General features: G+C 30.8%; 2 protein-coding genes and 1 long non-coding RNA gene across 3 annotated transcripts in view; 1 reads left to right on the forward strand and 2 right to left on the reverse strand.

Annotated features, from left to right (window-relative positions):
• The window catches only part of Hr3 (nuclear hormone receptor 3 ROR-beta), a 69,163-nt gene extending 56,030 nt beyond the window's left edge, over positions 1–13,133 (reverse strand). Inside the window, exon 1 of the mRNA XM_080173508.1 lies at positions 12,683–13,133. Within this exon, the coding sequence (XP_080029634.1) occupies positions 12,683–12,935 (253 nt within the window). The 5' untranslated portion in view covers positions 12,936–13,133. The remainder of the gene's footprint in view (positions 1–12,682) is intronic.
• tank (EI24 domain-containing protein tank) overlaps positions 1–15,481 on the forward strand; it is a 228,697-nt gene that overhangs the window by 93,877 nt on the left and 119,339 nt on the right. The window lies entirely within an intron of this gene.
• On the reverse strand, positions 13,317–15,338 carry LOC145329404 (uncharacterized). The gene is made up of 3 exons (XR_013882890.1): positions 14,728–15,338; positions 14,153–14,220; positions 13,317–13,604 (listed from the first exon to the last, which is right to left on the reverse strand). It is a non-coding gene; the product is annotated as an uncharacterized LOC145329404 (long non-coding RNA).

The raw sequence follows: 15,481 nt of genomic DNA on the forward strand, positions 1-15,481 counted from the left end.
TTCATGTAGGAAAAACAGTATTAAATGAAAATTTTCCTGATAACTACACACGTTTATAATATTTGATGGCAAAAACCACAAAATTATTCTTTATCTGTCAGGCAATTTAGTAATAAAATTATATTAATTCAAATTTTTATAAATTATCATTTGATAATATTAGTTGCTAAGATAAGATAGATTTAAGTTTTAGTCATATTATATGGAACCAAATTTTAACAGTTTAGAAATATTTACAAAAAATTTGCAGATGGTGGCAAAACTCTGTGCATGCCACTGGTCATGACATAAATTGATCCCCATGATGATAAACAAAATTACCCCTTATATAATAAAAAGTTGAAAAGTTTGAACACTGGCAGTTAAAAGCAACAAATCAAGATCTAATAAGGTTACTCAAAACATTAAGCCAAAGACTACTAAAAACTTTGGATACCAGCTTTATTTACAGTCAAATGAATTCACTATCATTAAATAAGCATATTAAATTTAAAAACATAGAAAAAATATAAAATACCTTCTTTAGAAACATAACTATTAAACTAATTAATAAATCTTTATTAAGCCAATAAAAGTCAACAAGACAAATTCTGATAAATAAAATTATATTTACCAAAAATATTCAATATATTTTTGTTTTAAAAAGCTTAAAACAAAACAATTTTCCCTTTTTTTACATGATTATTTGTAAAACATAAGCTACAGTAAAACATATTGTTTTGCCTCAAACAAATTCCAATGAAATTATTTATTTAAAGCTAGGCAATGTTTTCGAAACTTGTAACATTATTCCATTCAATATTTAAGCTATACTTTATTTACATTATTATACATGTACACATCCAGTTTAAAAGTTATAAAGAGTAATATTTTATTAAATAAAAAAAGGTTAAGACTGAAAAACTATTGACATGCATTGAATATATTATAAATTCAAAGTGTCATTTGAAGCTACAGCCCTAGAAGCTAAGAGCATAGCCAAATAGTACAAAGTAGTAAGGTATTTGCGTGTCTGAAGCAAAAGATCTCTGAAAGGGCTGGACCCATTGGTTTGTGCAATTCAGAGAAGCTTAATACCGGCCCTGTGGTAGCTTAAGGCTATATTATTACAGAGACCTAGAGGTTTTTCTTTTCATAAATAGTAGATTTTTTCTTGTTTTTCCAATCTCTAGATTTCCTGAAATATTACACACCCCTTCTTTTACTTTGAAATATAAAGTTCGATGAACTATAGGATATAATATTGTTGTATCAAAATACTTGCATCAAGTCACAAATACAAAGAATCAGCAGCTTATAGAGACTTAAAATGGCTGGTTGAACAGGCTACTTTGGTAAATAATAGTGTCATTAACATAGATTTATAATTAATCAGTAATAGCGAAGGAGCTAAAAGAAGTAAAGGCGCGAAAAAGACCGATTTAAAGTGAAAAAAAAATATTCTCTATATTTCATACTTGATCCAAATACTTTAAAGGCATGGCTGGCGCACTGTTGAAGGGTAAAACAGCTTCAAAATAAACATTATCCTGCATAATTGTTATTCCCTATGAATTATTAATATATTGTATGATAATTAATTCAAATAAAGTACAAAGAATTGATATATATCCGAATTTTTATAATGTTTTATATGAAAATAGCAGACAAAAATAAATCTTGACAAAAACTGCTAAAATCTACTTTTTTAGTTGTATATTACTAGTTGCTTCACCCTTAGCTTATAGGAAAGGAAAGTTGAGGACAAGAAAATGGCCTAAAACCACTTAATGACATTATTAAAGCTTCCCTTAAAAACACAGCAAATTTGGACCACCAAATTTTGAGACAAAATACCTTACTACTTTTAATAAAAAAAAGACTAGTGACTATGTCCCTAGCGTCTATAAGCCCTGTAATTGGAGAGCTAGATAAAAAGAAAATAGCTTTAAACCATCCCAAGAGAGAGAAAAGAAATTTTAAGCTAATATAACACCTTATGTCTTTATTGTTAGCTTGTTATTGCTGCACTACTTGTGGATATGATTTATCAAGAAATTTTGAAAGGAAAAAGGATATCACAGCCATAGCCATTTCATGGTAGTAGACCTCGAAAGTGAATTGTAAGACAAGACAAAAAAACTTATTTCTCAATATTAAAAATAATATGTTAATTACAATTTGCTACATAATCTAGGACAGAGCAATTAAGTAAGGCCTTATATTTAATTACATATGCGAATAATTATCATAATTATAATCATTCATAAAAATATAATTGTCAAGAAATGTTATATGTTATTTGAGAAGCTATTCTATAATATTAAATATGCCATTATCTATGATTTTCTTGGCTGTTATTTTAGATATATGTTCATATGTATGAATTAAATTTATTATAACATACAATTACCATTTGTCTTACAACGCAATGGTAAATTTATAATTGTATGAAATAACATGATTTTCTTAGCTGATATTAAAGATATCTGTCTAAAATGTGACTTTCTGGCCTGATATTCCAGAACAATATCTTAATTTATTGTGAAATCTTTTTAACAAATTGGCAGAAAAAAATTGGGGGGTTTTGTCCCACCCCTAACGCAAATAGCCTAAAACCACCACAGAACCAGTAGACATATTCTTTGAAAAGTAGAACCCAATTGGTTAAGCTGATACCGAGATCTTAAGCTTCTGACAGACAGACAAACAGACACCTTTCTACTTTGTATTTAAGATTATGAAATTGTTATATTTACTGCATAAGAATGTTTTCTTCCTTGTTTTTTTTCTCTCTCTAGCTATCTACACCCCCCCCCCCCCCCTCTCCCTCTAGGAACAGTACACACATGTGTTTAAGGTGGTAAGCTCAGGTCATTCACCTCTGTAGCGCACACAAACACACACACACATACACCAATACACACACAAATCAAACGCGCGCAAACTTACACAGACAGACACAAGAAAAAATATATAAAAAAACTTCCTTAATTTTTGCAATTTTTTTCATTAAAAAAAATTTAATATATAAAATGAATCAAGAATTGTAAAATTTTTGAATTTAATAATCTAATTGTTTTAAATCTCTTTTTTGTGCCAAAATGTTATAACAAATATGATAACTTCAGCGGGGGTTTTCAAAGATTTGTACTTTGGTGATCACTAAAAATACATAGATAGATATATCTATGTATATTACCATGAAAGGCCCTATAACTTCCTTTTATTTCAAAGTACATTTGAAAAATTTGGCAATAGAGAAAAAAAATACTTTAAAAATCTTTAAAATTTCTAAGACATTTATTAAGATATTTTAAAGTTAAATAACTGATTCGACCCTAGCCTCGAGGGTAAAGCCACATAATGACCTTTAAAAAGCTTCAACAAAATAAAAAGCTCTAGCAAAAAATTCTTATACTACACTGAACATTATAAAGTTAATAAGCAATCTGAAAATAGCCTTAAACCAGCCAAAAAGCACAAAATTATCAGATAAGCAATTACCTAGAAATTGAGCTTCCAAAGTTCCAAAAATACAAAATTTGACATATTTCTTAATATTCTAATTTAAAAGAATCAAGGTTTTAAATAATAAATAAATGTTTTAATGATATAAAAAAATATTGCTAACACTTTAATTAATACTAGCGGTTTCGCCCCTAGCATCTAGGGGCTTTGCCCCAAGAGGTATAATTACATCTTTTTTTACCTTTTTTGCCCCCACTCCATCACTATTTTAAATAATTTTAAAAAAATTGGTGGGGGGATTTTTGTTTTTTGGGGGGTTGGGGGTGTCCCACCCCCCAAGAAAAAAGCCTAAAACCACCACAGGACCAGTAAGTATTATCCCTAAAGAGCAGTATCTGATCGGTTCAGTGGTTACCGAGATCTTAAGGGACAGACGGACAGACAGACATCGTTCTACTTTGTATTATAGATTTGTGTTTAATTAATTTTATGAATTTTATTTTTAGTAGCGAAGCTACTCTATAATTCACTTTGTCCGTCCGTCCGTCAGTCCGTCAGTCCGTAACGCTATGGGGGAAATGGGATTTACTCAGCTCCTATAAAAGATAGAATGCTGAAATTTTTTGACAACATTCCCATCATTAAGGAGCACAATTGACTATAAAACATCATTGGCGTTCGGACCGATTTTTAGCAGGTTTTAGGCTATTTTTATATTTTTCACATTTTTCTCCATATCTTCAGTGTTTATGGTCCGATTTTCAAAATTTTTTCAGTTACAGATATCAAAATTAAATTTCCCGTCGTTTAAAGAAACAACCATGAAGGCCAGACTGCCTTTTCAGCAGGTTTTAGGCTATTTTTATATTTTTCACATTTTTCTCCATATCTTCAGTGTTTATGGTCCAATTTCCAAAATTTTTTCAGTTATAGATATCAAAATTAAATTTTCCGTCTTTTAAAGAAAACAACCATGACAGCCAGACTGCCTTTTAGCAGGTTTTAGGCTGTTTTTTTATATATTTAACATTTTTCTCCATATCTTCAGTGTTTATAGTCCGATTTTCAAAATTTTTCAGTTATATACATCAAAATTAAATTTCCCGTCTTTTAAACAAAATAACCATGACGGCCAGACTGCCTTTTTAGCAGGTTTTAGGCTATTTTTATATATTTAACACTTTTTTTTCCATATCTTCAGTGTATATTGTCTGATTTTCCAAATTTTTTAAGTTAAGGATTTAAAAATTAATTTTTTTGTCGTTTTAATAAAACAACCATGACGGCCAGACTGCCTTTTATCAGGTTTTTGGCTATTTTTATATGTTTTACATATTTCCCCATATCTTTGTATATTTTGATGCACTTTTATGGGATATCTGTATCAAAATAACTTTTCCCATTGTTATGAGCATCTTTAATATAATTTACTTTGACCATCGTCATCATGCAAAATAAAACAAGGTTTTATGTTTATTTTATCCAATAAATCTATTCTTGATTTTAGTAAAAACCTTTTTAATCTACGTATTCCAATCGACGATTTTTTGTGCTTCGCTAATTATGGATGTTGTCATCCTTGTTAATATTTATTTTTCCTTTTCATTAGTGAGATTAAAACTATTTTTAATTAGAATACGAAAATAGATTTTAAATTTATGTGTTTTATCATAATTTTTCATTGGTTATGTGTAAATTTATTTATCCTTCTATAAAAGTAACAGGATGTCTATCTGTTTATGTGTGTGTGTGTCTGTCTGTACTGAAAGATCTTTGACCAAAAGTAGGATCTCACTGACCGCTGAACCGATATGGTTATCTATTTACAGTGAAGTTTATCATAGGTCCTGGAGCGGGAGGGGGGTATCGCCATTAGAAAAATATGACTCCCCTTCCTCTAAATTTTTATTTTATTTTTTCTTAAACTAAAATTTAAAGTGGTGGGGTTTTGTGGGGCGTCGAATTTCCACCTCTCCCACCTCAAATAGTAAAATCTGAGCAAAATATTTCTGAATTAATTCTTCTTAAAGGAAAGCTATATATGAGTCTATTTCATATTAGGCGGCTAGTGGCGAAGCCATTAGAAAAATTTAAAAACTTAAAATTTAGTTTTTGTTTTTGAGTATGTATATTAAATTTTGCTTATTTTTAAGACTACTATCTTTCTCTTATCATTTCTAGGAATCTTCAAAATAATTCTTATTCTCTTTGAAGAAAACAAAATGTTAAAATTCACGAAGAGTTATAGTTTAAGCAGTTTATACTATGTAGTAGTTTATACCCTGAGGTAGGTAAAGAAGAGGAGAAAGGGGTGAGAAAAAAAGGGAAGCACTCGGGGTGAATGACCGGAGAGAGAGAGAGAAGATGCGTCAACTTTGCTCTCTCTCTCTCACTATCTATCTCTCTCACTGTGGGTTATTGACCGAACATGTAAAGAAAGTCTAAAAGAGGCGTGGGAGATTAAAAAAGAGAGGTGAGGTAGGGAGTGAGTAGTTGAGCCCGGTGCCCCTTAGAGGGGCTCATCGGGTGAATGCTCGCTATTTCTCCGTTGCAAGGCAGATTCATACGCCGTGCCGGTGTAGAATAGTAACAGGAAAAAGACGTGACAGTACAAAATTGTTTGGTATTTAAGCTGTTTCAGTCTAACGTGTCGGGTCAAAATTTCTGTAAAACAAGGGGTAACTAACTTTTCAAATTGTAAAACTATTAAGGAAGGATAGGATAACGGGGGAAGGGGGTAATAGTTACGCATTTCAGAGGTTCTTAAACCCGTACGCATTTTTGGGGTCAATAACTTTTACACCGCTCAAAGTTTCTTTTTTTTCTGATTCAAAGAATCAAAATGTTCGCCCAATGCATTTTTATGATTATAAAAAAATGTACTGTTCAGAATTTTAAATCTTTTTATGTTTAACTAAATTCATAAATATTCTATTTGATAAATATGTTTTTACATATTATAAAAAGGTTTAATTTTTTAGGATAAATAGTTGAATGTATTCCGTAATAAAAAATATGTAAATACCAAGTTGGAAATCCCCTAGAAGAAATATCAATAAACTTAAATTATATGAAAATCTATAATACTTTATTTCATAAATAAAAAAGTTTATAGAATTTCAGCGTTTTGAAACTCCCCCCCCCCCCAAAAAAAAAAAAAAATTATTTTCTGACATTTTTCTGGGTCCTAATCTTTCTGAACAGTAGCCCTTTGGGACCTTTATAGAACCTAACCAAAAGGAAAAATCATCACAAATAACGGTTATTATTTAAAGTAGTATTTTCTTGTCAAATGCTTAAGATCTCAATAATTGCTGAACCTATTGGGTCTCTGTTTTAGGTTGGCTTCACGTAAGTCCTGTGATGGTTTTAAGCTATTTTTCTCATTCCCCTAAGCCCTCCTAGATGCTAAGGGCGTAGTCACTAGTAACGGTATAAAGGATTCTTCTAAAACGGTCCTAAAAATGACTACAAAACAATTAATTGTGAATAACCTTGCTTTTACAACCTTTTTTTTTAACCCCCTAGTGGAGTTTACACCCCCCCCCCCCCATTTGCCCATCCCCTAAATAAAAAGAGGTATTCAGATATATTTAAGAAGGGAGGAGACATTGGACTCTAAATTAAACTATAATACCCAAAGTTTCATAACCAAGATATTCTTAGGCCCAAAAACTTGGGTTACTATTGCTGGATATTGATTGATTAGTTGCAAACTGGTAGTGTCCACACTTTTCAACCAATAATTTTAATCTACATAAGGAGTGATCTTGATTTTCATCATTGGGGATGTATATCAATTTATTCAACAATGTCTTATCCCCTAAGATCCCTGGTTATATTGTACTTTGGAATGTCCTTCAAAAACTTCCTCCAAAAGCTGCAGGGGGGCTTGAGGAGGGGGCGTGGGGGAGTGGTTTTACAGGGCGGGGCAAGTGTCATAATTATCTCAAACTTGAGTCTAAGGTAGGGGAAAAAAATGATATAACAATTAATTATATACTTTATTGTATAAAATTTTACAAATTAAAAAAAAATAAACTAAACAAAGAAATTTTTTCCCACTATAAACCCATACTGAAAAGTCATGAATTGTAATTTATTACAGACAATTTTCCACAAAAATTAAATGAAAATCATAAAATTGAACCCTGTTTTATTGGCCCTGGGAACCAACAAAATTTATAAATCTTTTACATATTCATTTTACTATCCGTGGACAAGTGTTTTAATACGAATTATTATTAACTTGCTATGAAACTAGTTGCTTCGTTCCTAGTCTCTAGGAGAGGGCATTGGAATTTAGGAAAGAAGCCTAAAACCATCAAAAAACATTTGTAAAGCTTTCCTCAAAAGCAAAACAAATTCGTACCGGCAGTTTTTTAGATCTTTACCTATAGACAAAAAAAACTTATTACTTATATAATAGGATAAAGGACTACAAACGTTTGTTTAGTTAGTTTAAATAAAAGAAAGCAAAGAATTTTTGAAATATCAAATTATAAAAAAAATTTGCTTGTCAATCAAACAAATATTAATGTCTGCTTTTAGCACCAAAAATATGGGCTTGTAAAGACCAATGTATTTTCCAAGGAAACATTTGGATCTACTACAGTTCGCGGTAAAATATTGCTGGTAAGCAGTATTTCCAAAAATTTATGAATTTTAAAGGCTGCTAGCTGCCAAACGGCTAAACGTACAGATCATGCCCGCACACTATTTTAAGCGGCATAAGAAGGCCTACAAATAATCTGGAATAGCTTTAAATCAATAATGCATAATTATCTCGCAGTGCAGAGAAATGCGTTTTTACGCGTTTTTTCTTCAGTGCATCTTTCCCTGTGCATCATTGGATCTTGGCTATTCCGTTTAAAATGGTGTGCGGGTATAAACTGTACGTTCAGCCGTTAGGCAGCTAGCAGCCTTTAAATTCGTAGATTTTTGGAAATATTGCTTACCAGCAATATTTTACCGTGAACTGCAGTAGATCCAAACATTTTTTTTACTTTTAATACATCCATTACAAAATAGGTATTTTTTATATCAGTTTAAAATCGATATTTTGATTTTACAAGAAATCTTAATCTGCTATGTTGATAAAGCTTTTTAAGGAAGCTTTATTGAGGCAATTTTCGTAGAGGAGCTACTCTATAACTAACCGCCTGTCCTAAGTCAACACAGATAGGAAAAACGCCATATTTTGTGATTTATTGACACTACATTCATAAATCTATTTCTAGATTATTTTGTAAACGCTGCGCTTCCTATGAACCTAATTAAATATCAAAAAAATGCTTGACTCTTATAGATTATCTAGAATAGAATTCAACAGCCTGCCAAATTTTTTCTTCAAATCAGACATTTTTATCAAACAATTTCTAAATATTTTGTCTACAACTTACATTAAAAACAATGATTTTTAATTCTCTGTACAGAAACCAATAATTTTTAAAAATGTACTTTAGTTTAAGATTATTAAATATTCTTTAAAATAACAGTAAATGCAGCGCTTCTAAATTGCGCGCTGCAGATTAAACAACTTTGGATATTATTATTCTTGGTAGAAAAAAGTGTTCAATCCTGTTTTTTTTTATTTCCATGTTTAGAAAGAAGGGAGTTCATTGAACTTAGTTTTCATGCTGTTTATATATCTATATATATGTATATATTGTGTGTGTGTGTGTGTGTGTGTGTGTGTGTGTGTGTATGATAGATTATAAATGCAATTTGAGAAACTGTGTTTTTGCAACTCCTAAATGTGCAAGCTTTATTTATGTTTGCTGCTAACCGGCTTAATCCAAAGTTTTAACACATCCTATATAATAGAGTAGTACGGTTTTTTTTATGTCTGAAGCTAAGGATCTCAGAAAATGCTAGTACGAATGCGTTTTTGGGTGGTTTGAGGCTACTTTTTGGCCTCCTCCCTTAGATGCTAGGGGCGAACGAACTGTTTTCTTATATAGAGTTGTAAGCAAACAGCTGATTTAGAATTTCGTTGGGGTATAAAGATGATATCTACTGAATAAGTAAGCTAATCCTTATGTTAAAGTAACAGGATATCTTCCTTTGTGTGTCTGTCCGTCTGTGTGTACCAAAGGATCTCTGTAACCGCTGAACCGATAACGTACAATGTAGCATCTATTACTGGCACTGGGGAGGTTTAAAATTATTATTGGGGAGGGTACAATCACCCCCCAAATAGAAATCACTCCTGGAAAATAATGGCATCTCCAAAAAATACATTTATTTGTTTATTCTTTTTAAAACTAAATTAGTAGTATGGACTTCTAGTGGCGTAGCCGCTAGTAGTAACATACAGTATCAGACCAATTTGATAGTAAGTAATTATAATCATCATTTCTAATTCTAAAATATTAACATTGCACTCTAATTATCCTTAGACTTTTAAGTGCAATAAATAAACATACAATTATTCCTCATGTTGATTTTCTTTAAGAGATGATTCAATTGAGAAATGTTTTTGATACTTACATTTTAAAATACTACCGGTTGCGCCCCTGTAATTTACGGGATCTGTATTCAAACGGTTATATAATGGGCATAAAAAAGCCTAAAACCATTACAAGAAAAAATTTAAAAACGAAACAGCCTAAAAAACTCCAGGACCTAAGTAAGGCTTTCCCAAAGAGAAAACTAAATCAGATCAGTAATAATTTAGATCTTAAGCTTCAGACAAAAAACCCTACTACTTTATATAATAGGATAAAATTATGGAAAATAGATTTGTTTCTAAGCTAGTTTGTTTAAAACTTAGATGATATTATGCTAAATTTTGTCACGTTGAAACTTGTTTAATCTAAATCAGATAAGAAGTAAAGTTATTTATTATTTGCTTTTACAAAATCATAAACTTAATACACATAAAATTAACCCACCTTGCAACCTGCTAGCAACTTTGGCTAATGGAAAAATAATCTTTTTTAATCATTTCAGAAAAGTGCAACAGCTTTTTTTCTCCATTCATACATATATCCATCTATATATTACAAACTTCAAGAGTTCATAGACCGTTACTTCAAGCTGTTCTTATAAGCTGTCACCCTACCCCTCTCTCTTCTCTGCCCCAGCCCCTCCAGAGACTGCCTGACAGCTACCCCTACCTCCCCTCCCTACTGCCTGACAGCTGACTTCTAAAGCTATTGAACCCGGAAGTGAAAGGGAAAGCGATTTTGGTAGATTTTTCATGTTTTATTAATAAACCAGCTTTTTACAATCCAAAATTGTTTTTAAAATATTTTAAAGATAAAAAATTTCAATTAATTATAATTTCATCCTTATGTTAGCATAATAAATGCTTTAAAAAGTCAATAATTGACAAATTCAACTCATTTGTGTTCAGAATCAAATTACATTTTTCCCCTACAACTTGTTGCTTGAAAAAAGTAAGTAAGGTAAAATTATCCCTCAGGTAAGATATCCCTTCAGTAGAATATATTTATTCCCTCCCTGTCCTTACAAAAGTAAGTTAGTTCAATTTTGGAGGGTTGAAATACCTTTCTCAGGTGTTTTTGTAAAATTTACAAATATATTTTAAAAGCTTCTTTAAATAATAACAATATCTGTGCTTTTATGTAAATTATTAATGGAATGACGTAATAGTTATTTATCGTATCGTATTATAAACAGCTTTCTGCAGATATAAAAATGTTCAATTATAAGGTTAAAACCAGTTTTTTTAGTCCCGAGATGCTGAAGACACGGGCTAAAAAACTAGTTTTAATCGTAGAAAACTGGATATAATACGTTGCTAGACATAATATTTTAGTATGGCTGAGAACCGGTTCTAATCCAACGGATAATAATTTGTTTCGAAACGATACGGGAACAAGCTTTACCTAACTTAATGTTTATTTATACCCAAAATAGATATAGGATAACCTATTTAAGTAAGTAATATTATTACAAGATTTTTATGCAGTTCAACCATCAAAAAATCTAAATCTTTACCAAAATTTGACTAATGAAGAAAATGTTTAATTTTAAAGTAACACTACTACATATTAACATAAAGGGGAAGATTTTGGCTTGTAAAAGCATAGGGATAAGACATTAGACAATATCTAGAGTCTCCAGAATAAAGTTGTAAATAGAAGTTGATAATTGAAGTGAATATAGAGGTATGATTATTTTTACTATGTAGTTATTAGAATAACCAACTTGAATAAATTATTTTCTTTTATCTTTATCCTTAACTTTTTATGAGATTAAAATAGTTGAGCGAAGCCTCTAAAACACGTCTAATAGTACACTGCATAAAAATTCCAATCTATTAAACCAACTTAATGGTTCCCAGTATTTATAGAAAATAAATGTCAATCCAAGTAAAACCTTACTTACAATCTATCTATATCTGTACTTTCAAATCTATCTATTTTATTTCTATCTATCTTTTATTGAAGTAACTTTATTTAAAAAATCTTCATTTAAATGTGAAACTTTAAAAGTAAATAATTCTGATTTGAGTAATCTAAGTTTAAAATTAAATAAACACTGAGTACACAATCTTTTGGTTTTCCATAACTAGGGTCTTTATGTTAGTACGCCTGTTTAACAGAAACAGTCATTTCTTTTGGACAAGAAAGAATTGTATAATTGTTATGAAACTTGGCATAATTGGTTGATTTTCGATGATTCTTGTAGCAAAGCTACCTTTATAATTTTAAGATTTTAACTGAAATAATTAATTTCTATTTTTAGATTTATTTAAAGCAACTCATTCATAAAAATAGTTTTGTGATTCCAGTCAAAAATATACCTATATAATGTTAAAATTTAAATACACATAGTAATACATTAAAAGAAATATTATAAATATTTTACAAATTCATTAATATTTCACATAATTTAAATATATGTAGTTTATGTAAATATAATAGATACACATTATATTTATATCAATAGAGAAAAATAATTAAGATTTTTTTTATCAAAAGATTTTTCTATTATGGCCTCGAAACCGATTAATACCCGCTAGATTAGAACCGGTTCCAGGCCATACTGAAAATTCATCTATCATATCCTATTACAACCAGATTTTTTTTACGAATATTGAATTAAAAATTATAGTTTTAAAAACAGTTTTGTTAGCCAGGGACATCGGCTCGTCGAGGCTAACAAAACTGTTTATGATCTTATAACTTTTCAATCTGATATCCGCGAAAAGCTGCCTATAATACGATTCCCTCATTTTTTAAAGGCAAAAATGACTTACCTTTGATGGACCCCGGGGCCGATATAGAGGTGTGTCCTGTGGGGCTGGGCGACACCGCCTCCTGCTTCACCTGAGGCGTGCTTGCGGCGCCCCACGGCGAGGCCAGGCTGGGAGACGGTGTCGACGGGATCGGCGAGGTCATATCGCCGCTCCCGTTGCCCATACCGCCAGTCCCATGACCGCCACCGCTCGCCGACTCTACCAGATCGCCGTTGGAACCGGTGGGCAGCCGGTAGCCCGACATCCAATCCATTATGCTAGTGTAACTTATTTTGAATTAACTTGGGGGGGCGGTAACGATATTAAATATCGTTACACAGCCGCCAATTTTTATATATAATAAATATATATATGGGTTTAACTCTCTTTTTGATTGTAGCTTTTTATATTTTTTAATTATAACTTGAAATCACTGTTTTTATTTGTTGGTTCTTGGTAAATTTTTCTTTCTAGCAGTTTGATTGATTTTTTATTTCTTTTTATTATTTTTGCACTTAAAAAATCCTTAAACAATATCTACAAAACTTTTAATGGATAAGCGAGAAATTGTAAAAAAAAATAATTGATACGGTTTTAGCGAAATTTGCCTGCAATTAATTATAATGCAAAATTTAAAATCAATCAATAAAATTCCCTTTTAAATGCTCTGAATTCTGTTCTTTATTCATTCGGGTAGATTTTTTAATAAATAGGTTGTAGGAAAATGTAGATAAATAGGTGGACTTTCTTCTTTTCTTTTAATAAACTAAATTTTAACTCTAGATAAGTATAAGAGAGAGAGTAATATAGAGAGAAAAATATATAAAAAGAGAGAAGGGAAAATAGTTTTTTTTTTTACTGTTATCACACTATGATCAACTTAAAATGGATGGATTTTTTTATCAGCCGAGTCACAGTTCTTTCTCGGTTTTTCTTAGTTTTTCTAAACATAAAATGATTCAATATACATTTTTATTTTGGGTTTAAAAGACGATTGAAGGCAGGATTTTTATGAAGATTTACATTGATAATATATGAGGTTAAAGTAATTTTCTCAGTTGCTATAAAAGCTAGATTTCTGAATCTTTATTTGACACACGAGCATCTAGTATATAACTTACTTTCAATTTGCCATCATGATTATAACAATAATAGGGAAATAATTTACTTTTTACGCTGCTTGTTAAGGATTTTTGTTAAGAATAACATTAGTAACTGGACAAAGTGTCTCAAAAATCAGCCATGTGACGTCATAAAGATGAGGAAGATGAGAGGAGAAGTGGGAAAGAAAACCCCCAAAAAAATGGATAATCCCTCATTTTTATGACGTCACATGGCTGACTTTTTGAGACACTTTGTCCAGTTACATAACATTACCGTGATCATCTTATCTATAATTCACTTTGTCTGTCCGTCCGTTCGGATATTGGCTACTTTTTGAAGTTGTAACCTTTAATTAATAGATTATTGAATCAGATCCTAATGAGGCACCTTTTACAAAAATTTGGCTGAAAGTTCTGACAAACTGAGACCTTCACACAGAGATGTTCTAAACAATCCTAGAAAACCCCAATTTATTTTCAATTTTAAAATCTTATAAAATGAAAGAAAGATGATTGGACCAAGCTTGAAAAGAGATAGCTTTAATGGTATATAAAACGGCTTATCTCACAGCCTTAGTTAGTAAACTATCAAAATGTTATTAAGAAGCGGGACAAAGTGTCTCAAAAATCAGCCATATGAAGTCATAAAAATGAGGGATTATTCATCTCTTTTTTAGGTTCTTTTTCCACTTCTTCTTTCATCTCCCTCATTTTTATGACGTCACATGGCTAATTTTTTATTCACTTTGTCCCGCTACATTATTAAGGACTCAAAAATCAGAAATAATCAAGACCCATTAATCTAAAAGACGTGCGCGCAACAAAAGAAAGTGCGCACAAAGACGTTTGGGCAGGAAGCTTTCTATTAGTTATTCTGTTGATATTGTCCTTAAATTCAACAACAACAAAAATAACATTTTATTTACAATTGAAATTGTTAATTATTACTTAAATTGAAAATACCTAATAACTTTCTTGTTTCTTGTTATAATGAAAAGCTAACACAAATTTAATAATAATAGTTTTCCCTATACACTTTGATAACTAAAATGTCACTATTTATATGTATTAATGTTATTTATATGTTGTTATATATATTTAATAAATGTTATCATTCACACACTATTGAAATCACACTTAATTTATTTAAAAACAGATAATGATGATGGTATAACTACACAAGTATATTTTACACTTACATGTATGATTCACATTTCTATGAATGCTCAAAATGTTTTGAGTCCATTCAATTTTTTTTTAACTACTTTTTATTTTCAGTATTTCCACTGCGATTCAATGATAATTACCAAACGCACAAATGCTGTACTACAGCAGCTATAGCCCCCCTAAATGGTTAGGTTTGTTTTAGGGCCTGAACTTGATACGGCCAGGTGGTTGGGGAGGGGGATCGCGAAATTTAAAAACTCTCATGGTTTTTTGAGCCTGGGTGGTTTTTAACTTCGGAGTCAGAAATTCTCCGACTCCTTTCTCCGGCTCTGGTTAAAGTTTTACTATAACTGTAGCACAGACAGCCAACCATATGTCAAACGGATTTCCCCTTTTTTTTCTTCAAACTAAAATTTACTTTTTTATATACATTCTTTTTAAGGTTTGTGTAATATTTTTTGAAAAAATATGTTTACTTCTAAGGTTTTTAGCGAATTTTTAAGCTTAAGATTTAATATAGAATTTTGGGGAAAATTGTGTCAAATTTGGC

Source organism: Acartia tonsa, chromosome 10 (genome assembly GCF_053477335.1).
Source record: "Acartia tonsa isolate MP-2025a chromosome 10, ASM5347733v1, whole genome shotgun sequence".
NCBI classification, from domain to species: Eukaryota; Metazoa; Arthropoda; class Copepoda; order Calanoida; family Acartiidae; genus Acartia; species Acartia tonsa.